This window comes from Lissotriton vulgaris, chromosome 8, assembly GCF_964263255.1.
Source record: "Lissotriton vulgaris chromosome 8, aLisVul1.2, whole genome shotgun sequence".
NCBI lineage: Eukaryota > Metazoa > Chordata > Amphibia > Caudata > Salamandridae > Lissotriton > Lissotriton vulgaris.
This window is the reverse complement of record NC_141696.1, coordinates 1,253,572,742-1,253,598,715: the sequence shown is the minus strand read 5'-3', so window position 1 is coordinate 1,253,598,715 and position 25,974 is coordinate 1,253,572,742. Positions and strand designations below refer to the sequence as shown.

Genomic DNA, 25,974 nt, shown 5'->3' with positions numbered 1-25,974 from the left:
GCAATTTTGTTTCTGATATTCTGTCAGTGATCCGGTACGACCAACAAAATGAGGCAGAGGTAATTGCAGTATTTGTAATGCCCACGTAGATGGAAACATGTTGCCGATCTCAATGTAGGTCAAAGCGGAGAGGGGCACCAAGCGTTTAGCTCATGCCCCTTGCTGCCTTTTCCTTAATCAAAAGGCTGTATTTTCTGGTTGATAGCCTCATAGAGCCATACATGGGGATCTGACCAAAAACTCTTACCGGGTGTTCGAATTTACATCACAATTGTGATAAAAGCTGAAATTATGTCGCTGAAAGATCTCGGTCCACGTCCTGTGAAAGGTTTCTCTGTTGCTTTTCAGGTAGTTCAGGAGGTCACCATTGCAGCAGTATTCAAAAATCAGGTAAACAGGTCCTGAAATAGTTATTGTTACAATGAAGAACATAAGCAGAACCAGGCTATAACAACAAGCATAAAGTTGTTGGTAAATGTTCTGTACATAAATGTAGAAAACATACAGTACACCTGACTGTCACCAGTCATTAGCCATTGTAGTGCAAAATCCATAATTGGGGAAATATTGCTTAATGCTAACAGGCTGAACTAATTACTGCATTGCACCACTACTCCATATTTACCCTGAACCTCAAAACGCTATTATTATACGGTTATTTCTAAAAGCACAAAAACCTCTAAATGATACTAGATAAAAGAGTCTTGGTCTTATGGTCGACACTGAATCTTAACTATTAGGCAGAAAACTAAGTTTACGTTTTTTTAAAGCTGAAACAGATTTTTGACATCCTGGACTCAAAAATCCTGACCGCCCCATGACTTATATTTGACCTTGCTTTTTAAAGAGCAGCTAGGAGCTCAAATTGAGTGGATAGGCAGGGACACACTTCTAAAACTTCATTGTCAGAAGAATCTGGCTATATTTGAGAAAGGTTCTATGCAGAATACAGGCATTTTTACAAGTAACTTTTACATGTATCGGAAGCCAGTGGAGTTTAAATAAGGGGTAGGAGAGGTGATCGAACCTCTTTAAATTCTAACAGTCAATGTTTGAAAGAATTGTTGGCGCTGAATGTACAAGAGATGATGCACTAAACCAAATACCTCTCATCTTCACCATTTATGGGTTCAACTTATGTACGTATCGAGTAGAATGCACTGCACAGAAATCTGATTACCGAACATTTGAGCCCATAAACATCTTGCTACAATCTGAAGATCCAAAATAAATTCTGATTGGTCAGTACCTTATTCTTCACGAGTAATCAATGCTCCGCTATTTATATCTGTTTAATGAGTGGTCCTTACCTGACATAGTGCAGGCACCGAGGAGGTTTACAATGTTGTCATGGTTTCCGATGTGAGTCATCATTTTTAGCTCAGACATCAGAGCATCTTTTTCGGACGCCCCAGCGGTGTCTGAAAAAGGATCAGTGCGAATCTTTAGTCTAACTATAAAGATTAGCAAATGCCTTATAAGAGAATGAACCAATCGTAAATGTATTATTGAAGTACATTTAATGGGTTTATTGGTTTAAACTCTAGTTTTAAAGTACATAAAGGTTCCATGACAGACACAATTATCTGTATACATGGAGAACGAATTCATTTGACGACAGGGGTGATAGAAAGTTAATGATGAACCAGGAAAACATAAAACAAAATTCATATAAGGCACCTAAAAGTAGAGACAAAAATAAAACTTAAGATTGCAAAGAGTAACAAGCACCTAAGGTAAAAAGGCCACAGAATTCACCCTAGTGTATAATGCAGCAGAGTAATTGTGCTGTTAATGTGTTATTGGAGTCACTTGGTGGTAAAGACAGGTTACAGGTGTAAGTCTGTTTAACTATCTAAAAACATCAAATGCAGCGGAAAGGAAAGGGGGAGGGGTGGAAACAACGATGAATGGTTGGGACTGGCACTCAGGGATACATATTATCAGAAGATGTTGCTAAAAACCTATACTGCTCATAAGCGTAGATACGATTTAGTTTAGAGCGAATTTAGGCAAAGTTAAGGCCAAATTACATATCTGGTCAAGATATTGGGTTTGGCTGGCCAGAGCTGGATGTTATTTTTGAACTTTTCAGGCGGAGCAAAGGTTAGTGCAAGTTTGCAAAGGTCTTTCTTTGCAATCAAACACTGCAGAAATCGTAAATAATTTGTCCTAGGAGAAGTCTTAGATTAGTTTACACTTATAGCCCTATTCCTTAGACATAAGATTTGCCCTGAAACAAAACTGGAGATGCGAGGGGATATTTAAGGTGTACTTTAGCAGACCTTTGTGGGTTTCATATCTGACTGTGCATTCCTACAATACTTCAGAGGTACCTCTTGAATTATTGCAGAGCAAGTCTTTGTGGAAACAGAATCAAATGGATGAAGCAAACCCCAGATGCTCAAAGGTACCTTTTCTGTTGCTCCAATGTCACTCTACTCAGTGGTGTAATATTTGCCCCTGCAGCCCCTTTTACGGGGAGAGGGGGCCTCCGGACTCCCAAACACTAGGTGGCCCCCTCTGACCCTATGCATGGGCTGTGGGTCCCTGGCCTGAGAGCTCCTGGCTGGGTCTTTGGGGTGGGGGGCTCCATGTACGCGGCAAAGGGGCCCACTCAAGTTTTGTTACGCCTCTCACTCTACTAAGACATACTCTACTAAGAATCTCATTCAGAATAAGGTTCCAGTTTTCCATTGTTACAGATTTTTACCCTTAAATATAGAAAGAAACAATGATTCCCTGCCAATATTTAGTTTTAAAAGTGGACAAATTTAGGCATTAGATCTTCTTTTGAGTGTTAGTAATGAATCGTATACAGCTGCAGATCTGCACATCTGTTGTTACTGATGTTTGGGATTTATGGTTGAACATATCATTTTAGTATATGATACTAAGCTCCTAAAATGCTACAGATATAAAAAAAATGTATATTTATCAGTTAAATACATATGGAAATATATTGATTTGTAGCTTCATTTTTATCAATGAGCAAACAAATATGGAAGAGTATTATCGACATACATAATGATTGGTAAAATGAAGTCTCTTTTACCCACAAGATGAAAAGAATTCCAATATCTCATAAGGGTCTATCTGTTAAAAATCAATGTTTATGGTTTCCCTTTCCCTTGACCTCCTATCTTCATAAGGTGCAGTTGAATACATATCAAATGCAGGTTTCTAGAGAGGAAGTTACTAAGTTTCATTTGCCTAATAACACTGTATTGTTTAATAAAAAATGCTCACCTACTTTATACTCTATTTACGCCGAATGTTAAAGTTTCATTCAAGATTGACCTATATCGTTCAGTTATTAAACACCTCATTAGTATACAAATTCTTTGAGTTTTTCTATGCTAAGTGCTCCATTGTCTTTTCCCTTTTAAATACTTTTCCACTTTTTCTTATTGAAATGTAATAAATTAATTGATCGTATTATAGTTTTCTGTACAAATCTGAATCTCGTATTATTTTTTTCTGAATGTTTTCACCTCTGCAATATATTGCACTATATTTTGTTCTTTATCTCATGTATGGCAACATGTATTTAGCTAATTTCTCTTTGTATGTATGTATGTATAAACCGTTTTGTAACGCGCTCCGTTACTTGGGAGTATCCTGGCGCGAGTTGGGAGAGGCGGAGAAACAGAGCAGCAAGAAGACAGCTTAGATTACACTCTTGAATAGATGGGTTTTCAGATTTTTCTTGAATAACGTCACAGTTTGCATAGAGCGCAGGTGGAGAGGAAGAGCGTTCCAGGCCCGAGCCACGATCACGGAGATCGACTGACCGCCAAGTCTGACTCGTTTAAAGCGGGGAAGAGACAGTTTAAACAGAGTAGATGATCTGAGGGTACGGGCGGGGGCATAGCAAGTGAATCTATTTCTCAGATACAAGGGGCCTTGATCATGGATTGCTCTGAACGCGAGCACCAGAAATTTAAACAGAATGCGCTGTGCTACGGGAAGCCAATGAAGAGTGCGCAGATCAGAGCGCACACTCTTCCATCTAGGGATGTTGAGTAGAAGACGGACAGCAGCATTCTGAATAATTTGCAGACGTTTCACCAGGTAGGCCGAAATGACACTGAACAGTGCATTCGCGTAGTCCAGCCTTGCCAGTATGAGGGCCCGAGCAACCGTCTCCTTAGCATCCCTTGGGAGCAAAGGGAAGAATTTGCGAAGCATTCACAGCGTGGCAAAGCAGGTACCCGTCAGCTTCTTAATATGGTCCTCAAATCTAAGATCCTCTGCAAACCAGATGCCAAGGTTTTTCGCAGGTCTCCCCATCTCTTTCGGGCTGGGAATGTTTGGGGGCCACAGCGTATTCCTGAACGAGGGGGGAAAGGAACCATAAAAGAGCACCTCAGATTTGTCCTCATTGCACTTCAGCTGGGCCTGGGTTAATCAGCGAAATACCGAGGACAAAGACAGATGGACTGCCGATGTATCCAGGTTGTCGTCTGGCCAGGTAAACAGCAGTTGGGTATCATCTGCATACCCTATGATCTTAGCCCCATACTGTTCCGCTAGATAAACCAGGGAGGTGATGTAAATGTTGAACAGTAGGGGACTAAGAGTGGATCCCTGAGGGACCCCTGTGAGAAGTGGTTTAGGCTCTGAGGCGTGGGGTGGCATCCAGACCTGCTGTGTCCTATCGGAAAGAAAAGAGGACAACCAGGCCAGAACAACCCCCCCAATACCAATAGCAGACAGCCTGGCAAGGAGGAGCTCGTAGGGGACAGTATCGAACGCAGCAGAGAGGTCCAATAAAATCAGGACCGCTCTGCCGCCTCCGTCTAGACAATCCCGAATTGCCTCAGTCATCTCCACCAGCGCTGTCTCAGTGCTATAGGCAGCCCTAAAACCCGATTGGGCAGGATGGAGGGCATTGGAGGTTTCTACAAAGCTCTCTAATTGCTGAAGAACCACTTTCTCACAGATTTTAGCGAGTGCTGGCAAAAGGGATATGGGACGATAGTTCCCGGGGACCGTGGCATCCAGTCCCGGTTTTTTCAGGAGCGGCAGAAGTTTGGCTCGTTTCCAACCAAGAGGCACCTCGCCTGAAGCCAGGGAAAGATTCACTATCTGCGTGATCTCAATAACATCTTTAATAACATCTTTAAACTGAAAAAACTAATATAAATAAATACAAATGAAATAAGCAAAAATAAATGACATGAATGTCAAACATGCTAAATACCATAACATTTAAGCCCTACTTATAATTTAGAAAGAGTTTATGATTTCAGGTACCTTTCAGCATTTTGACAGCAACCTGTAATGAGACCCCTGGTTTGGTTATTCCATAGGCAGAAGCTTCCATCACTTTCCCGAAGGCGCCGGACCCAAGCACCTTCCCTGCAGACAAAGACAGGATTAATAAGCAGGTGTCGGCTTATAGATCAAATTCGGCAATTGTCACTGACATCACAGATATCCCACCAAATTCTAAGTTTTCCCGAGGGAACTCCCATTTCACATCATACTCGAAAACTCTGAAGTCGATGTAGATGTACTCATTGTCTGAAGGACCAACAAACTGGATCATCTGCATCTGGCTTTCAAACTTGTATTTCTGAAGAAATGGAGAAAGGTTATAATTCAGAAAGGAGTAAGTAAGTAAAATGACACCCCTGTGACATTAATAAGCATCAAAAGCCTTTACCTTTTTGCATTTGTGACTTATAAAAACAATTAGGGTGATGGTACACAGAAGACAAACTCCAATAGATGCATAATAAGTCACTTTATCAGAAGCCTCAGGAGAAGTTGTGAATCCTGAGAAACAAAAATGAAGTACAATTAGTAAACAAGAAAGACATCAATATTACATACGACTGGTATCTTACTGGAAAAAAATTCAACTTGAAAGAATGTGAATCTTTCTAATTTATGACAATTTTACCATATTTGACTCCCACACATACACAGAAGAAAAGGTTGAAAAGCAAACTCCTGTCTAAGGGAATGGTATGGCTAGTGCTACCTGAAGTAAAACTGGTAAAATTAGAGCAGTTTGCAGAAACATCAAATGTGTCCCAATTGCAAAAAGTGCAGGCAGCAAAATGCCATTTGGCCTACGGCTCCCAAAAAATCTTTGTAAGGTCCTACTTCCTCGAGGATGATTTTCTGATGACTGCTGTTTGATGTAGGGCAGTAGCTCATGTAAATGAAAATACCCATATGCATGGATGAAACAGCACACCACCGGGATCTACCATATTAATTCTTTGAAGACAGCACTTTCGATTCGATTCAAAATCTTTATTCGGATTGCAAAAAAATCCATAAAAGCACAGTTTCAAATACAATTCAACATTTTTAAAAATTACAATAAATGTAATAAATGTTATAAAGTGCATATCAATACAATTACAAAGTAACATATTTTCATTGTATAAAGTGCAAAGGAAGTCAACAATCATAAAAAGTGCAAATAAATCAGGGGCATTCCATAGTTTTACGTACATTAAAAATAACTTTTAAGAAAGTGCTTGTGCGGAATATAAGTTCATCATCCTCTAGTTTTAGGAGCATTAAATAGGACTGATTCAAGGAGAGCGGTCTATGTTTTTTAAAATATGGGGCTAAAAACCATTTAATATATTTCATATAAAATTTACAAATAAACAAGAAGTGTAAGTCATTTTGTTTACTGACTCCGTTGCAAGGACACGGAATATTTCCAGATGTGCTGTGTCCCAAAGGGAAACAGAGTGAAAACTTAATAGTTCCGGCTCTCATTCTGAAGAGTAAGGATCTTTCCCAGTTACACATTGGCAATATCAAATACAATGGAAGTTGTTGAATAAATAAACCATTGTTAGTATAGGACACAACAGTTTGTTTCCGCATCTTATCTGACAGTCTCTTTTCATTATAGGTGGCATATAATTCAAATTGGACTTCCTTTTTATCATTACTCTTAATGTGAGATGGATTATCAAAGAGATCGCCTCTACCTATGCTAGACAAACTTTCCTGTATAGCACAGAGCCATGGGATCCTGTTCCATTTACCACAGGCTAAGCACTCCCTCAGGATATCCTGTGTTAAACTAGCATAGTCATTTGCCCAAATAGCCAACCAAAATAGTGCGGGCCTTGCAGCAATAAAATCACTGATATACGGTATATTCAACTCTGAGTGACAAATGTACCCTGATGATGAAATGGGAGCCCCCAGTAGTTTCCTACAGAGCCGATTCTCTTCTCTTTGTAGTGTAGGGGTTTTTACTAGCCCCCAGATTTCGGCGCCGTAGGTTGCCACAGGAGTAGAGTCAGAGTCAGAGTCAAAGATACTTTATTTGATTATTTTAAAATCATAAAAGTATACTACATACATTCACAAATGATACTTTCTAATTTACAAACAATTGTTAAAAAAAAGCAAATAAAAACCAGATAAAAACAGTTAAAACGATTGTGTGGGCAATAGTCAGGGACAATTTAAGCATTTAGAAAAATACATAATACCCTATAAATCATCAGATTGATTGTATATTAATTTCATTATCTTATCACTTCTTACTGACAGTCTAGACACAGCAGGGTGAAAATGAACAACTCATGATGGCAAAAAGTTAATCAGTCCAGTTTTGGCTAATCCAAAACACATTCCATCATTGTAGAATTCAGTATTCTTTTCCGTTTGGCACGCATTGCCGCTACCAAAAAGCTGGCAACCCCAAACATAACAATAGGGGTCTCCATGAGTTGTAAAAACAACAGCGCGGGTTTTACTTGCTTGAATCCCTTGTCCCTCAGAAGTGGTAAAATATGTTTTTTCCTCCCCTCAACAAAAAAGGGGCAAAAAAATACAAAATGCGTCAAATCTTGGCCCGGAGACTGTGCCCTCCATGTCAATCCGTACTTGCGCCTTTGTATCTTTGTGCAGGTAGGCGAGGAAATGTACCAGGGGGGCATCTAGGCCGTAGGACAAAAGATTCGACCACAATTTTGACCTATTTACCAGGTCAAATGCGGACGATAAATCCATAAATGCAAGGTAAATGGGCGATGCCTTAGCTATGTTATATTTGCTTATTAATAGATTTAAATTTAGGCATTGTTCGATAGTCCCAACCTTACATCTAAAGCCCATTTGACAACGGTCTAGTACCCCCATTTCCTCAGCCCAGTCGTTAACTCTATTGTACAATACCCTACCCAAGATCTTCAGTGTATTGTCCAGGAGCGAAATGGGCCTATAATTTACAGGGTCAGATCTTTCGTCCTTTTTGTAAATGGGCACAATTATGCTCGTGGACCAGGTTGCAGGTATTGGGACAGACGGGAGACTATTAAAAATGTTGACAAAAATCGGTCCCCAGAGTTCCGGCTTGTACTTGATTATATCTATTGGGAAGCCGTCAGGCCCAGGTGCCTTATTACCAAGGCTCTGGTTAATGGCCACGGTGACTTCCCCCAAGGTAATTTCTAGAGATTCCAATGTTCCTGGGGCATAATCTCCTATGGCAGCTCCCGGGCTAGCATATATTTTGGAAAAATGTAATTCCCATTGCTCACTTGCTATGGTACAGCTAGTTGGAGTTAGCTGCTTACCCATGTCCTGCATCTTTTTAACAGCAGGCCAGAAAGTCGTACTGCTCCCTATTGCAGCAGCAGTTGTTAATGCCTCCCATTGTTCAGCTAATAAAGCCGCCCTCCTTGATCCTATAGCTGTTTTATAATTTTGTCTAGCAGCCCGTACATCCCTTATACTTCTAGGTTTACAGTTTAGAGCCCTACGAAGGGCTTTGTTAGCTGCTGAACAATAACAATCAAACCACCTTGGCTCAGAGGCAGTCAATTTAGTGGGGACACTTAGGAGAGATTTTATAATATAGCAGAGTGTGGCAAAATCTTTTACTATCCTCTGATGATTCCCATCATCAAGAGAACAGGAGTCGACTAGCGAGCCATGGTTACTCATAATTGTGTTTAATACTTGACTACTATCTACCCCCCGCCATTTTAATCTTAAATTATTAGTCGAGGCCATGATGTCCCTAGCTCCCAAAGTGCGAGCACAGGCGTTAGAAGAACCTAGACCAACGTTTACCTCCAAGGCGTTATGGTCCCCGAAGGTGGTCTCAAGAACCCCAGCCTTCGTGACTCTATCTATTAGGTCAAAAGACATAAAGATATAGTCCACTGTGCTAGAGAGTTCTCGACCTCTAAAGGTTGGGATGTAAGTAGGTGGCTCGTTTTTATTGACGTCCATTATATCTGTTAAGATATGTTCATTAATAACGCGTTCTAATTCTTCACCGCGTTTAAAAGCCCTGTCTATTTGTGTATTATCCATTTTAGATTTTAAGAACTTCGCATTGAAATCTCCTGCAAGAATTGTCCTAGTGCTCACCTGGTTATTAGAATTTTCCGCTATTTTGGATAATTCTCCGAAAAGTTCTATATAGTTCTTATTCGGAGTTGAATTAAAATCATTATTATAAAAGTTAATTAAGTAATATGGAAGCCTACGGGTGTACTCAATTATCTGAATGTTTGCACTTTTAGAAGGAATCAGTTTTATAGACCCCCCTATATTTATCTTAAACCCGATTAGTAGACCTCCAATCGGGCGGCCAAAAACAGGCTTTTGGGCCTTAATACAATTACAATGAAACCACTCTATATGCACCGCAGTTGTTGCCCAAGTTTCCTGCAATAATATTATATCCTTATCCGAGATAACCTTTAGCCATTCCAAGTCAGAGACCCTTTGCTGGAGTCCTGCAACATTCCAGCTTATGATTCTGAGTTCCTTATTTGGCGCCTGTGAGTGTTGTCTGCCCATATTTAAGTTGGTGTCCTGAGTGCTAATGTGACAACCCGGGTCTTGAATCCTCTGTGCCACCGGCTCATAGGGGGTGGCATGTTCTTCCTTTTCTTGGGGCAACCTGTGACCCGGTACGCTAACTAAGCCCTGAACTAGTGTAAGGTGTGCCTCATCTATTTGTATACTTTCCAGCTCAACCTCGCTGCTCTCTTTTCCCCCAGCGCTAACATCTATTGTAGTATTTTGTGGTTCAATTAGTGATGGGAGTCAGTCAACCATGTCCAGGCTGTTGAATCTGTTAGATGTAGGGAACCCCCAAATAGCGTCCCTTACTGGAAGACATCTCTGATAGTTTCTATAATTATTATACCTGTGGTCATTTCTCCCCCATTCTCCCCAGTTGTTTCCTAAGTCCCTCTGCCCCACCTGGGACCATCCTTCATCCAATCCATGATCATAACGTTCTTGTCTAACATTTCCCCTTGGTGGGTAGAAATATGAAAGATGCCTTGTCCCGATGCCCTCGTTATATCCCTCACTGACCCAGGAGCAGATATAGTCCACTGTGCGGGGGTCATCGAAATTTATGATCACACAATCACCTTGTACTTTCTTTTTCTCATGGCCTACCCAGGGTACTCTCCGTACTGTCAGGATTTTACTTGCACAGTGTGGGGGTAAAGGCCTATTATTGCTCAGCCAGTGAGTGACTTTGTTTAGTAGGGACCATGATGGCTCGTCTATGTTATCCGGGGTCTCTGGGACTCCCGTCATCACTACCACATAAGGACTTGAGCCTGGGGGGAGGTTGGCGGCAAATCGTCCTTTCTTCTCTTTATGCCACTCCTTTTCCTTATTCCCCTCATTAACTTTATCTTTCCCTTTACTAGAGCTTTCCCCCGGGGTTTTGGGGTTATTACCTTGCAATTTTGCAGTTGGAGTGGGTACTGTTGGTTTTATTACCAAATCCTTAGCCGTTGGAACTGCCTTAGATTTGGTAGTAGTGGTGGGGGCTGGCATAGTTTTTTATGTTGGCTGAACAGTTTTTTGGGGAGGGGGACAATGTTTTGTTTTTACAGGGGGGCCTCTAATTATAGTACTTAATTCAGTTAGTTGCTTTTCTATCAACCCCAATCGTGCATCTATAGTGGCTAGATGGGCACTCACAAGTTCCCCAACCTTCATTATTAGTTGGCTGTTAGAGGTACAATCTTTACATATCAAACCCAGACTAGACATTCCCCCTAAACATGCAGAATCTGTATTCCCTTTCTTATTCCCTTTCTTAAGACTATTTGCTGAGCCTATCCCCTGCTTTTTCTGTACCTGGGGATTTTCCCTAGGGATAGTTGTATTTAAACTTTGGGGTGGTCATTTCTGTGTGGCCCCCTCCCTTAAACCTCTCAAATTTCTTGAAATGGAGGTTGAGTCATCCAGTGTATTACTGATGACAGTAGGTGTATCAGGGATGGGGTTTGAAACTACCCGGTCCAGGTTTATAGTCGGGGTATCATTGACAATAGGACTGCTTACAATGTCAATATTAGAAGTAACTTGAGATGCCTCTATCATGATAGAGTCCGGGACTATTACAGGACTTGCTGTTGGAATTGACTCAGTCACCATACCCAGTTCTGTGTTAAAATCATCTGTCAGGTCTAAATTTGATGATTTTTCCAAGCTCAACTGTAATTCCGACAGTGACTGGGTTGCAGATAAGTCTACAGTATTTGGTATACTATGTATTTCCACTATTACACAAGGCGTGACATGTGTTTCAGAGTCTCGATAGGGTGTTTTAGCCGATGCTAGCAAACCCAATGACGACCTTTTCGCCTCTGCCAGTTCTAGGGAAACGCGTCGTTCCAATAAGGATATTCCATGGTCTGTAGCCTCATTTGCTTTCGTGATGAAATTGTCAATGGGACCAGTAACCTTGACTCCTCCAGCTGCAGTTTTACTCCGGCTACCCCTTGTAGACATAGTAGCAAGTATTTATCAAGCAGGGGGTAAGATATTACAATGTATTAAAGAAAGGTGAATACCTTCGGGTGGAAATCACGTACGTGGAATCACAAAATCCACAAAATCCAGATGAAAGGGGGGTGGCCCGTCCCGTCCCCAATCGCCCCCGGACAGCCACAGACGGTCCCGCCCTTGTCCCGGGCTTCTCGCGGTCGCTCCCGCACAGCGGGACTAATCTGGTTTGTATATAGGATCAGAGTGTGGGGGGGGAGGAGCCTGCAGGGAGAGCTGCCCAGGTGGGTTGAATGAGGGCGGGCAGGCGCTCCTGGGACAGGTAGTCCTGCGCCTCCGCCTGCTCGCAGCCCTGCAAGTTCAGGATGCTTTAATTCACTCCAGCGCCCAAGTGTCTCTGAAAAAGCTGGAAAACGCCTCCCACACAACGCGGGACCCGCGCAGCGGGTACCGCTAGTTGCTGTCGAAAACGGAGGGAAACAGGGTCCAATCTGCTGCCACTAAGGATCTATCTGCCAGGAAAGTGATCCGCAAACTATCCCGCCGGAGGTCCGTTTCAGCTCGCTTTTCTATCAGCCAGTGGGGGAGGAGCCTGCAGGGAGAGCTGCCCAGGTGGTTGAATGAGGGCGGGCGGGCGCTCCTGGGACAGGTAGTCCTGCGCCTCCGCCTGCTCGCAGCCCTGCAAGTTCAGGATGCTTTAATTCACTCCAGCGCCCAAGTGTCTCTGAAAAAGCTGGAAAACGCCTCCCACACGACGCAGGACCCGCTCATCGGGTACCGCTAGTTGCTGTCGAAAACGGAGGGAAACAGGGTCCAATCTGCTGCCACTAAGGATCTATCTGCCAGGAAAGTGATCCGCAAACTATCCCGCCGGAGGTCCGGTTCAGCTCGCTTTTATTTCAGCCAGTGGGGGAGGAGCCTGCAGGGAGAGCTGCCCAGGTGGGTTGAATGAGGGCGGGCGGGCGCTCCTGGGACAGGTAGTCCTGCGCCTCCGCCTGCTCGCAGCCCTGCAAGTTCAGGATGCTTTAATTCACTCCAGAGCCCAAGTGTCTCTGAAAAAGCTGGAAAACGCCTCCCACACGACGCGGGACCCGCGCAGCGGGTACCGCTAGTTGCTGTCGAAAACGGAGGGAAACAGGGTCCAATCTGCTGCCACTAAGGCTCTATCTGCCAGGAAAGTGATCCGCAAACTATCCCGCCGGAGGTCCGGTTCAGCTCGCTTTTCTTTCAGCCAGTGGGGGAGGAGCCTGCAGGGAGAGCTGCCCAGGTGGGTTGAATGAAGGCGGGCGGGTACTCCTGGGACAGGTAGTCCTGCGCCTCCGCCTGCTCGCAGCCCTGCAAGTTCAGGATGCTTTCATTCACTCCAGCACCCAAGTGTCTCTGAAAAAGCTGGAAAACACCTCCCACCGACGCGGGACCCGCGCAGCGGGTACCGCTAGTTGCTGTCGAAAACGGAGGGAAACAGGGTCCAATCTGCTGCCACTAAGGATCTATCTGCCAGGAAAGTGATCCGCAAACTATCCCCCATCTATCTAAGACAGCACTTGATACCAATCTTCACCAGATGGGTGGAAACAATTTCAAAGAGGTTTTTCCTCGCCTCTGTGCCCAGATCAGGCAATCTATATTTACTACCGGAGTTTAACAGGGGAACATAGCACATTTTGAATACCTGGGTGGTTAAAGGTTTCGTCTGCACATGATAAGCCAGCAGAGTTATTTGCACAGCAAGAAATCGAAATGCTTTCCAGCACTCTGCTAAGCTCGAGAGTACTGCTTGATTTCCATAACCCGTTGATTCTCTGCGGAGTTTCACTCTGTATGTCATCTGCAATTACTTCACTGCAGCTAGGAAAAAAAGGAAAGAAAATTTAATTAAACCAATTTTTCATTGTCGTTAGATTTGTTTTTTGACATTGGTAGAGGAACATTAGTTGACTTTATTGAGCATTTATAAAGCACTCAGACCACAACTTCGGAAGCAGCGACTTTATGCAATAATATTAGCCGAACTTTCCACTGAGGTGGAAATGGATTGTTCATACAGAGAATTAGACAAAGAGAAACTATTTCATGTATGGAATAAAGTTGCCAGTGCCCTCGAATATTACACTGGGATCGCAAGTTACAGAGAGCTTCCATGACCATATAGAGGAAGAAGACTCAAGGAAACATTCCTTTATATACAGCCTGATTCATGATCGGGCCGTTTTGCGAGGCTCAAATAGCGAATCATAAGGAATCGCTATTTGAGACTCGCAAAACGGTAATCATGTAGGAATCGCAATATTAATTGCGATTCCCACTGATTCCTTATTTGCGATTAGCTAATTGCTAATCGCAAATAAGGAATAACTCCCCATGCATTCCTATGGGCCAAAAGGCCCATAGGAATGCATGGGGAGTATTCCTTATTTGCGATTAGCAATTTGCTACTCGCAAATAAGATAGCGATTTAAAGGGTGCCAGGGGTGTCCAAAGGACACCCTGTAGCACCCCTTAAATGCAAATTGAAACAGGTGTTGCGCACACACATGTCCAAAGGACATGTGTGTGTGCAACATGCAACTTAGAAAAATGCTTTTAAAAGCATTTTTCTAAGTTTTTGCTATTTACCGAGAGGTCTGACCTCTCGGTAAATAGCGGCCCAAAATTGCATTTTCGCAATTTTCAAATGCTTCATGAATTGCATTTAAGGAATCTCAAATAGAGATTCCTTAAATGTAATTTCTCGCAATTTAGCGATTTAGCAATTACCGATTTTTGCATTTGGGATGCTGAATCCCAAATGCAAAAATCGCACTCGCAAAGGGCCGGATTCTCAGAATCCGGCCCTTTGCGAGCCGATTTAGCCTTCATGAATAAGGCTGATAGTCTTGAAATTCCTACGGGATTTATAATGTCTATTTTGATTTTAGGAGTTTTATATAGCGCTAGCTGGACCCAAGGGTATCAGAGCGCTTTACAACAGGTAAATTAGGAGCAAGTATGCAGTACAAATTAAAATCAACCATGCGGATCAGGCCTAGAGTAGGAGAACACAGGCGCAGTTGCGTGGGCGGGCAAGGAGGATAAAGTTCACACAGGGCGCCCCCTAAGGTTGCATTGTTCACATCGGACAAGAGACCCTAGAGATTTTCTTGATCCGAGTCGGTGTCACTGGACCCGGTATAGGGTTAGGGAGAGTGCAGGCTGGAGTGCATCCATGGCTTCTATCGGTTCGTTCAAGAGCGGTCGAGGAAGAGGGATTTGAGCAGATTTTTGAATTTGGGAAATTAGGGTATCCTTCTGATGTGAGGGGGGGATGGAGTTCCAGATTTTCAGGGCATTTCCGACAAACAATTTTGTCGCGGTTTTCTGCTTACGAGATTTCAGTGGAATGAGTAGCAGAGTGTTGGAGCTCCTGAGGTTTCTGGACTGGCCGGCTTTTTTGAGTTTGGCAGCCAGGTATTCCGGTTTGCCTGTGTGAAGGGCTTTATGGGTAAGGCAGGCCGTTCTGAAGCTAGCTCTCAGCTCAATTGGGAGCCATTTGAGTTCTTTGAGTGCAGGGGAGATGCGATAAAATTTCTTGGTACCAGTGACTATTCTGGCTGCTGCATTTAATGTTGTTTTCAGGGGGGCGAGGTGAGATTTTGATGTCCCAGTCAGGGCTGCGATCCCGTGGTCCATTCTGGAGAGCACTAGTGCTTGGGTGGCTTGTTGAAGGTCTTTGGGAGGAAGGAAGGGTTTGATTAGGTACAGTAATTTCAGATTGAGGAAGACGCTTTTTGCGGCTTTTGAGATGTGTTTTTCATGTTTAATTTGGGGTCTAAGGTAATACCTAGGGATTTTACCGAATCCGCCAGGATGAGGTTGCCATTGAGGGCATCGATAGCTTTGAGCTATTCCGTGATTTGTGGGTTCTCATCTTTATTGGAGATGAGGAGTATTTCAGTTTTCTCTTGGTTAAGTTTTAGGTGATTGTTTGAGAGCCAGACTTGTACCTCCCTGAGCGTGTCGTTGAGTCTCTGGATGTCATCAATGGAGGAAGTTTCCAGGTAGAGTTGTGTGTCATCCGCATATAGGTGGAAAGGAATGTTAGATTTCCTGAGTAGGGAGGTAAGGAGTTCGATGTAGATGTTGAAAAGCTGAGGGGAGAGCACTGATCCTTGTGGAACACCCCTGTTCACCGGGTGGAGGTCGGACTCGAAGTTTTTAATTTTTATTCTTTGTGAGCGGTTGTGGAGGAAGGATGAGAACCAGTGGAGTACTGTCTTTTCTAGGCCTGCCCTTTCTTGTAGAGTCTTGATGAGCAATTTGTGATCGACTGTATCAAATGCAGCCGATAGGTCAAGGAGGATGAGAAGGCAGCATTGGTCTGAGTCCAGTGATTTGTATAAATCGTCAATGACATTCAGGACTGCAGTTTCGGTGCTGAAGCCCTTTCTGAAGCCAGATTGGTGGGGGTCTATGAGATTGATGTTGTCCAGATGTTTGGTTAGCGGAGGGAGTACAAATCTTTCCAGGATCTTGGACAGAAGGGGTAAGTTTGATACCGGTCTGAAGTTATTAAGATCATCGGTGTCTAGCCCAGTCTTTTTCAGTAGTGGCGTGACTTGGCCAACCGTGAGGCAGTCTGGAACGACTCCTGAGCTCAGTGAGCTGTTGATGATCTTGCACCATAGCGGAGCTAGGGCGAGCTTCATGTCCTTGATCAATTGAGGGGAGGCAGGGGGTTTTTGATCCAATACATGATCTCACCACTGCCCTTCCACACAGCACTTACATTCTGGGGTCCAAGTAGATTGCATTGCCCTTGCGACACGCATGTTAACGCAAGTGCAACGCAATCCTCAAGTCAGATTTACTAAGGCTGCCTTGCTTGGGCCTTCGTGGCTTGGTTGATCCAAAGTAATGCACGGCAGCGCAAATTGCTGCCTTCCTTCACTGTGCGCTGGAAGGCATCACATGGGTGGAGCTTGGGTGTTCCCTTTCATCCACCTATGATTTTTGGCACATTTCCAGATTTACCAAGGCTAGTACACCTGGGAATGCATCCAAATTTTACACATTCCCGATAAAGGAACAAAGAGGAAGAATATCTTTATTTCTCCTCGTTGGTTTCCTCTCTGTAAGTGTGTGTGCAACACAGTTAGAAAGAGGAAAAACCCTCTCAGGATTGTTTTGTGCAGGAAGGTATCCTTTGCTGCACAAAAACAATACTGCTTGCAACACAGGCACCCTTGCAACATGGTGCAAGAATGCCTGCATTAGCACTAGGCAGCTCATAGTGCACTACCGCAGGGAGAGAGCAGGAACGTGCCATATCTTAATATACCTCTACATTTGACGCAGTGCAGAGCAACACATTGTCTTGCACCGTTGTGCTGCATCACATACTGCTAAATTGGCACCTTGGAGTGTTGCTCTTCTAAAGGAAAGAGATATTATGGTTTCAAATATGATGTATACACCAGAATTTGAAGTGCAACTTAAACACACCAAAAATTAGTTAGTAATTTGTTCCAGAAATAAATAAGTTTAGTTAAATCAGATTAAAATATGTTGGGTCTCAGAATATGCAGAAATATCCAAAGAGATTCTGTAAAAAATAATCATGTTGCCATAAATATCTCCTCTCTGGTGATCACTGTACATTTTAGAAAAACAGATCATGCAACTACTACGTTTCAAGTTGTGGTGTTACAGATGACCATTCTACTGATATGCAGTTCTATAGGTAGCAATACTACCTCATAAAGCGATATGTTTTACTGAATGTACTTCCTGTTTGCATCGACATAAACGCGAAGGGCTTACTTAGAAAATCCTTCAGCACATTTCTTCCAAATCCACATCGATGAAGGGTATCCTTCAGACTCACAAAACAACTTTGTTTTATCCTCTTTCATGATCATTTTCACATCAGGCTTCCCTACAAAAATATAATTTAAAGAAGATCACACTTTGAATATTGCACACAGCCTAAAATGTAAATGCATATTGAAATGTACTTGTGGAATACATAGTTAAATGAACTGAGGACAATTAGTACCTAATATATTCTTACAGTGAAAATAACTATTCTTAAAAGTGTCAAAAGAGGCATCACACCTCATGACTGGATAGCATCTTTTGAATATCTATCTTCTACCAAGGTAGACGTGCAACATTGCTGCAAGAATATTACATTAACATAAAATCAATAGTCAGTGCCATTAGTACTTGTTACCAGTGCCTCACACACGCATTGGGCCTGAGCAAAGTCCCCAAGCAACAATGTGATATCTCTTCTTTTTGATCCCTGATCGCTAGGAATGATTATTTTCTTGTCCTTCTTAATCCTTGCTCAGTTGTTCATTTAATGAAGAAAATATTTGGTGGAAATAATTCATTGCATCCCATTCATTACTACAAACTGGCTTTACAAATGCTAAATTATTAATACTAAATATGTTTGGATTGAACTAAAACTTGATAAAAAGGGCCGTAAAAGTCTAGATTAATAAGCAAACAGACTCATTTGCAGCATATTGCAGAATGTGCAAGTATCCTTGCTTCCTAAAAATCACCAAAACCAAATACGTTTGCTTTTTTGCACTAGAGATATAGCTAATACATCTATGGGTCAGTGCATTTCACATAACTAGGGACAACCAATGTACGCCACTCAGAGTTGAGGTATTACTGTTGAAGTTTGTAGCATCTGCAAGTTCCCTGTATCAAATGTTTATGTACCAACATACAGGAAATTGTAATAACTGATTTTTTCACCCAAGATAGCTTTTCTCATAGCTTCTCTGTTTTTCTCCCATAGAAAATGTCTAATTCTTCACAGGTATTCAGTGAAAGCAATCACAGCAATAAGTTTGCAATCTAAGGACATGGGGCCTTATGCTTGTTAAAAGTATTCGAAAAAAGTGGTTGTAATTTGTGCACCGATTTTGATGGAATGCATTGGCATGTTGTACACCAGCATATGTTCAAACATGTTAGTTCGTAAAATTCCAATTGGTAGAGGGTCGCAATTTGACCTACTGTATTAATATGCATGAGGTAGGTAGCACTAAGAATCTCTGCCATCACGGTAATGGTTACTTGCTTTAGGGTTAATATTGCATCCTTTTCTTAAAGCTGGAGCAACTAGTATTACGATTTTCCTTGAGGAATCTATGTCATGTCGAGAAACCTAGGCCCTTATTCCGAAGTCGGGCGGAAGGCCATCCGACTGCTCATCAGTGCCGGCCTGCCCGTTATCTGCTGCTGCAGTCCAATCGCCGCATTACAATGAGTGAGGTCGGAGGCAGCAGGCAGAAGACCACCCAACGTTTTCCAATAGGGGTGGGGCCTGCTCAGATACCGACATAGGGATTACAATTCCGCTTTCGGTCTGCCTGTCTATGGCAGTCCGACCACCATTGAAAAGTCAGAGGATAGTGACTTTGGGGGCGGGGGGGTGGACCTGGCAGTGCTCCTGGGCCCTGCTGGGCCTCTGCTATAGGCCTTTGGGGGCACCTGGGGTGCCCCCCCAAACATCCCTGCATTGTGTTGCTGGCATCTCAGGCTGCCGGCCACACAGTGCAGGGATATTTAAAAAGTGTATATTTCCTATTGTGGCTTCTGCTGCAGCTCGCAGCACAAGCAGCAATAGGAAAAATTCACTCTCTAGCCCCTGTGAAGGTGGTTGCATCATTATCAGGAAAGCGGAAACTCCGACTCCTTGTCAGGCGGTCTTGTTTCTGACACGATGCAGTTCGCACACTCGTCTGATCGGCATTGTAATAATGCCCTAGCAGCCTAATTCATGAAGCCTAAATCGGCTCGCAAAGGGCCAGATTCTGAGAATCTGGCCCTTTGCGAGTGTGATTTTTGCATTTGGGATTCAACATCCCAAATGCAAAAATCGCTATTTGCTAATTCGCATATTTGCGAGAAATTACATTTAAGGAATCTCAATTTGAGATTCCTTAAATGTAATTCATCATCCATTTTCCAATTGCAAAATCGCAATTTCGGCCCGCAATTTACCGCGAGGTCAAACCTCGTGGTAAATTGCGAAAGCTCAGAAAAATGCATTTAAATGCATTTTTCTGAGTTGCATGTTACACACACACATGTCCTTTGGACATGTGTGTGTGCAACACCTGTGTTAATTTCCATTGCAGGGGTGCTACAGGGTGTCCTTTGGACACCCCTGGCACCCTTGTACTCCCGATCTCATTTGCGATTAGCTAATTGCTAATCCCATTCCTATGGGCCTTTTGGCCCATAGGAATGCATGGGGAGTTATTCCTTATTTGCGATTAGCAATTAGCTAATCGCAAATAAGGAATCAGTGGGAATCGCAATTAATATTGCGATTCCTACATGAATACCGTTTTGCGAGTCTCAAATAGCGATTCCTTATGATTCGCTATTTGAGCCTCGCAAAACGGCCCGTTCATGAATCAGGCTGTAAGTTTTTTATGCATCATTGCTAATATATGTGCCTTCCATCATTCCTAAATTTGCTCTAATATGATCACCTCTGTTTAACCCTGAAAATTCTAAAACGACTTGGGTGTCTCATAGACATTATTTAAGGGCAGCAGCTGTTACCCCAATCTTGCCATATGTTACCCCTAGTATAGCACTGCATCCTATGTGACAGAAATCAAGAAGTCAGGAGTAGCAATTTAAGAGAGATATTAACATTCTGTAGTTTCCTATTCTTAACTTTGTCCTAGTCTCAAGGCACCAAAAAAGCTGGCTGTTTGAGGACAAATGGTAAAACAAGGAATCAACAGTTTTATGCCATCCTGAGGTCAACATGTGTGTGATCTCACTTCTACCAACCCAAGCATTTTAGCGAATTGACTCCTATACATTAAATAATTCATTGGTCATAGTACAAACAAGTGAAAAGATAATCAGACTAAGGGCCTGATATAGATGTTGGCAGGACTCCAAAAGAGTGACTTTTTTGTGGTCTTCCCACCCTCCAACCTAGCGGTTTTCCAGCCCTATTTAGATGTTGGTGGGCAAAGGGAGAGAAGACTGCTGCAGCCCCACCAACTCTGTCAGGAATTAGTTCCCCACCCTCACAGCAGGACGGGCTGCATCAGGCGATGGAGGGACTCAAGCTTGGATTCCCGCCCTCCAGATTTGAATCTGGGTTACTTCTACAGGAATTCCGGCAGTAATCCCTCCTACTTCGAATCGAAACAAAAGGGGTGAATACTCACCTTTTCCAGGGCTGTGGCATGCAGTTTCCTCCACTTCACTGTTGTCCTGGTCCGCCGTGTGCAATAGCGATGGGCTGGCACCCCATTTCAACAGAATTGAAGGGAGGTGTTTGTGATGTGTGTGGGTATGCATTGCATGGTGTGTGTATGCTGGTGATGTGCACAGCAGTATGTAAATTTCCTCATCACTAAATATATCCTACACACACATATGTACACATACACTATATATATTTACTTTACATAAACAAATAAGTGTGACTTACTTGCCTCCCCACCACTGCGGTCACCCGACGTCTGACTCCGCCAATAGGACACCGCCAGCCCAACGGGAATATGTAATTAGACTCGGTAGTACCCCGCCATCAAAATGGCAATGGAGGCAGCACAGAAGACCGCCAGCTTGGCGGTCTTCTGTGTATCGTGTAGAAATCTCAATACGGCGGGCGGTATGCTGTCAGCCTGATGGAGTACTCAGGCCCACCTCCATGGCAGGCAGGCGTGAAGACCGCCAACATCTAAATCAGGCTTAATGTATGAAGACATCAAATAGATGTCATGCAGACTATCTAAATGGGTGAACACCGCCTCCTAAAAAGTAATAAACATAAAGGCCCACATGCATCAAGCATTTTTGTAGTCACAAACGGTGCGATTACTTAAAATCGGCCGTTTGCGAATGCAAAAGTGCTTTTTGGGATGCATGAAGCAATTTTAGAATTCATAACATTGTTGCGAGTTCTAAAATTGCGGGTGCTTTTAAGAAGTCGCAGATGTGCGACTTCTTAAAAGCAATGCATCATTACTTTGACAAGTGGAAATTCGCAATTAGGGTTCCAAATTTACCGAGTGGTTGAACCACTCGGTAAATTTGGAAAAAGTGTTTAAAATGTTGAAAATGCTTTTTTTTCAACATTCATGTTACGGACACACATGTCCTTAGGACATGTGTGTGTGCAACATGATGTGAAAAATACATTTCAGGGGTGCATGGGGGGGTCCTTTGGACCCCCCCTGCACCCATGAAATTTTCTAAGTGCCACTCGCAATTTGCATTGACTCCTATGGGCCTTTTGGCCCATAGGAATCAATGGGAATTGCGAAAATTAACTTAAGAATTCGGTATTTCTTTGGGATTCGGTAAAAATTGCGATTTTTACCGAATCACAAAGAAATACCGAAAAAAATGATGCATAGCATTTTGCACTTCTTAATTTGCGATTCCTTATTTTTCGCAAATTAAGAAATGCAAAATGACACAATGATGCATGTGGGCCAAAGAGAACAAGGGTGCGGTCAGATGCAGAGGTGAACAAGTATGCACCAATCTGGAACTAACCATTTGCTGGTGCTACCAGAGTGGCCTATATTGTGAACCCTTAAAAGAAGAAGTAGCAATGACATGATAAGTTGCATTGTGGAGAAGTGTGGCTCAGGGGTTAGAGGCGGCAAACCCGGAAGCTGAGATCGGCCCTGGACCAGGGTTCAATTCCCCGCCTCGACGGGGCTTGGGCTCAATAATTCCACAGACTCGATAATTCTCGCTCTGGTGCCTACTCGACTCACGGGTTCACGACTCTGGGCAATAGCTTGCTTAATCTCCACAACGGCCCCTCGCGGCGGGATGCCTGGCTTTCACCTTGTGGATACCCTGCCGGGGTTATCTCACAGGGGAATACCAGGACGGGTTCCCTAAGCAAGCGCTTAGATGCCTGCGATGTGGGCGGTTTGCGCTATATAAATACATGTACATTTACATTGTTACACAGCTATGCCCAGAAAACTCAAACACGAAGGAAAAAAATTAAATCTAAAGACTTTCATATGAACCTTGACTTTAGACTCTGGAAAATTAAAATCTTTAAACACAATTTATTAGATTTGCTGGTTCTTTTCTGGAGAATCCAAGAGCAGTGTACTAAACGTTTTTATAGTTGCAAACAGTCCAAATGTTGAAAAACATTTTTTGCAATGTCTTAAAGCCATTGTAGGAGTCAGTCAATGTTTACCATTCCTGTGATGATCACCAGTCTGAGTGAATTGCACCTTGCCCCTTTCCTAAATAATATTTTTGAGATAGATGGAGATACAATTATATTGGGACACACTCTGAATCAGAATTTTAAGAACCGACCTATTAGTAAATAGGTGAGTTTATAAAATAGTGGTCACAACTTCTGACCAGATTTTCACAACTTTTTTTTTAGTACATCGAGCCCTCGTTTGCTAAGCCACATGGTATTGACTTCTATAGGAGGAATTGTATTGGTTTCATTTTATCTCTAGAATACCACAGGTGTCAGGCCTATCTGTTTCTGGACCAGCGTCTTTTGTGGGGGGCACGTGCAACGATTGTTCATGGCCACCAAGATAAAGTGCACATTAAGCTGTACTGATTTAATAAAGGGGCCTACATCCAGGAAGGGCCCATGCAGCTAAGAGCGGTGAGGCGGAGGGGTATGGATATTCAACAGATGCAACAAGGGAACATAAAATGAAAAAAAGAAAAACACTTACCTTGCGCTCGCCGCATCGCCGATTTGGAGATCCGGTGAGCGCATGGAAGTGTTTTTCATTTTTACATTTTATTTTCCCACGTCGTCAGCTATCGGCTCCTGCCCTCCCAACCCACTACTCTTAGCTGCACGGGCCGCTAAAGCCCAAATCAGGGACCAAACCAACCTACTCGCATAGACCCAGGGGGACAGATCATCTAGCATCTCACATGTGCAACACTACAAGGCTTTTTTCACACGTTTCCATGAATGTACCCAAGCACAGCTGGCTTTATCAGACAAAAGAATATTGCCTGCTTGAAGCCTAGAGTGAAATATAACTAGAGGTGTTCACAGCTTAATGCCTACAAGCTGAGTGGTCGCTCCCAGTGTCTCTTGCAGGCATCTGGTTTGTAACGCGCTGCATTGCTAAAACTCTGATTTTAAAAGCGTCTTTCATTTGATTTCATATGGCCTGCTGTATTTATTATTTGTTAGCGCTGCCTTGTCTGAACTGAGTTGTTACATTCCGCCTGCTGCTGTATTGACTATTCCATAACGCTGCCTTGCCTGAACTGCTTTAACTGTACTTGTTCACTTGGATACTCTTCACCTGCTGTGTTGATTACTGCCGCTTTGCTTCGCTAGCGCTTATTCATTGTTTCTACACTGCTTACAGTCCTGTTAGCGCGTTTAACTGTAGCGCTACGCTGTGCCCCCCCCCTCCGCCTCCATTTTGTTTGTTGTTGTCCTCGTGTGCCCGCCCCGCCTCCCAGCTGTGACGCCCTCCCACAGAATAGAAAGAGTGCTCCACTCCCCACATGCTTCGTGACTCGCTCCTCGCCTACAAGCTGAGTGGTCGCTCCCAGTGTCTCTTGCAGGCATCTGGTTTGTAACACGCTGCATTGCTAAAACTCTGATTTTAAAAGCGTCTTTCATTTGATTTCATATCGCCTGCTGTATTTATTATTTGTTAGCGCTGCCTTGTCTGAACTGAGTTGTTACATTCCGCCTGCTGCTGTATTGACTATTCCATAACGCTGCCTTGCCTGAACTGCTTTAACTGTACTTGTTCACTTGGATACTCTTCACCTGCTGTGTTGATTACTGCCGCTTTGCTTCGCTAGCGCTTATTCATTGTTTCTACACTGCTTACAGTCCTGTTAGCGCGTTTAACTGTAGCGCTACGCTGTGCCCCCCCCTCCGCCTCCATTTTGTTTGTTGTTGTCCTCGTGTGCCCGCCCCGCCTCCCAGCTGTGACGCCCTCCCACAGAATAGAAAGAGTGCTCCACTCCCCACATGCTTCGTGACTCGCTCCTCGCCTACAAGCTGAGTGGTCGCTCCCAGTGTCTCTTGCAGGCATCTGGTTTGTAACACGCTGCATTGCTAAAACTCTGATTTTAAAAGCGTCTTTCATTTGATTTCATATCGCCTGCTGTATTTATTATTTGTTAGCGCTGCCTTGTCTGAACTGAGTTGTTACATTCCGCCTGCTGCTGTATTGACTATTCCATAACGCTGCCTTGCCTGAACTGCTTTAACTGTACTTGTTCACTTGGATACTCTTCACCTGCTGTGTTGATTACTGCCGCTTTGCTTCGCTAGCACTTATTCATTGTTTCTACACTGCTTACAGTCCTGTTAGCGCGTTTAACTGTAGCGCTACGCTGTGCCCCCCCCTCCGCCTCCATTTTGTTTGTTGTTGTCCTCGTGTGCCCGCCCCGCCTCCCAGCTGTGACGCCCTCGCCCCTCCCCCTCCACTATCCATATATGACAGCGGTTCCCGCGCGCAGCGTCCACGCGCAGCGAACGCGCCCAACCCGCGCCGAAGGTGCGCCAAAGGTAAGCCCGTCTACGCCCGTCCGCGCCTGGACCGCGCCCAGCGCCATACCCCCTGGCCCCCGTCCCTCCCAGCCCCCCCGCACTACCTACGATGCCGCAACCCTCCTAGCCCTTAACCCCGGTAGCGCTCCCAACTGCGTCCAAGCCGCTCCTGGACACACCCATGGACCTTTCTCCTGCTACTCCTGCAAATTCATCGGCACCGACAACATCTCCGCTACAACCTCACCACAGATACCCGACCCCAACCACCTACATTGCATCCTTCTCAACACCCGATCAGTCCACAGGCACGCCATTGACCTATGGAACCTACTAGACACCATTTCTCCGGACATCGCCTTCCTTACGGAAACATGGATGAATGCTTCCTCAGCACCAGACATCACCATTGCCATCCCTGATGAATATAAGATCACACGCAAGGACCGCACCAGCCACACAGGAGGAGGAATCGCTATAGTCCATAAGAAATCTATCCGCATCTCAACCAGCTCTGACGCCAACCTCGCCAACTCCGAACACCTTCACTTCCAGATCCACATCGACCCTAAGACCACACTCAGAGGCACCCTCCTCTACAGACCACCAGGACCCCGCGCAAAATTCAGTGAAGACATCACGGACTTCATCACCCCACACGCGCTCACCTCCAAAGACTACATCCT

General features: G+C 43.8%; 1 protein-coding gene across 1 annotated transcript in view; it reads right to left on the bottom strand.

The window, feature by feature from the left end:
- Positions 1–25,974, bottom strand: part of FLT3 (fms related receptor tyrosine kinase 3) — a 496,362-nt gene that overhangs the window by 124,827 nt on the left and 345,561 nt on the right. The window contains exons 11-17 of the mRNA XM_086933459.1: positions 17,566–17,680; positions 13,439–13,614; positions 5,672–5,784; positions 5,449–5,581; positions 5,260–5,364; positions 1,311–1,421; positions 248–401 (exon numbers count right to left, since the gene is read on the bottom strand). Coding sequence (XP_086789585.1) covers positions 248–401; positions 1,311–1,421; positions 5,260–5,364; positions 5,449–5,581; positions 5,672–5,784; positions 13,439–13,614; positions 17,566–17,680 — 907 coding nt within the window. The remainder of the gene's footprint in view (positions 1–247; positions 402–1,310; positions 1,422–5,259; positions 5,365–5,448; positions 5,582–5,671; positions 5,785–13,438; positions 13,615–17,565; positions 17,681–25,974) is intronic.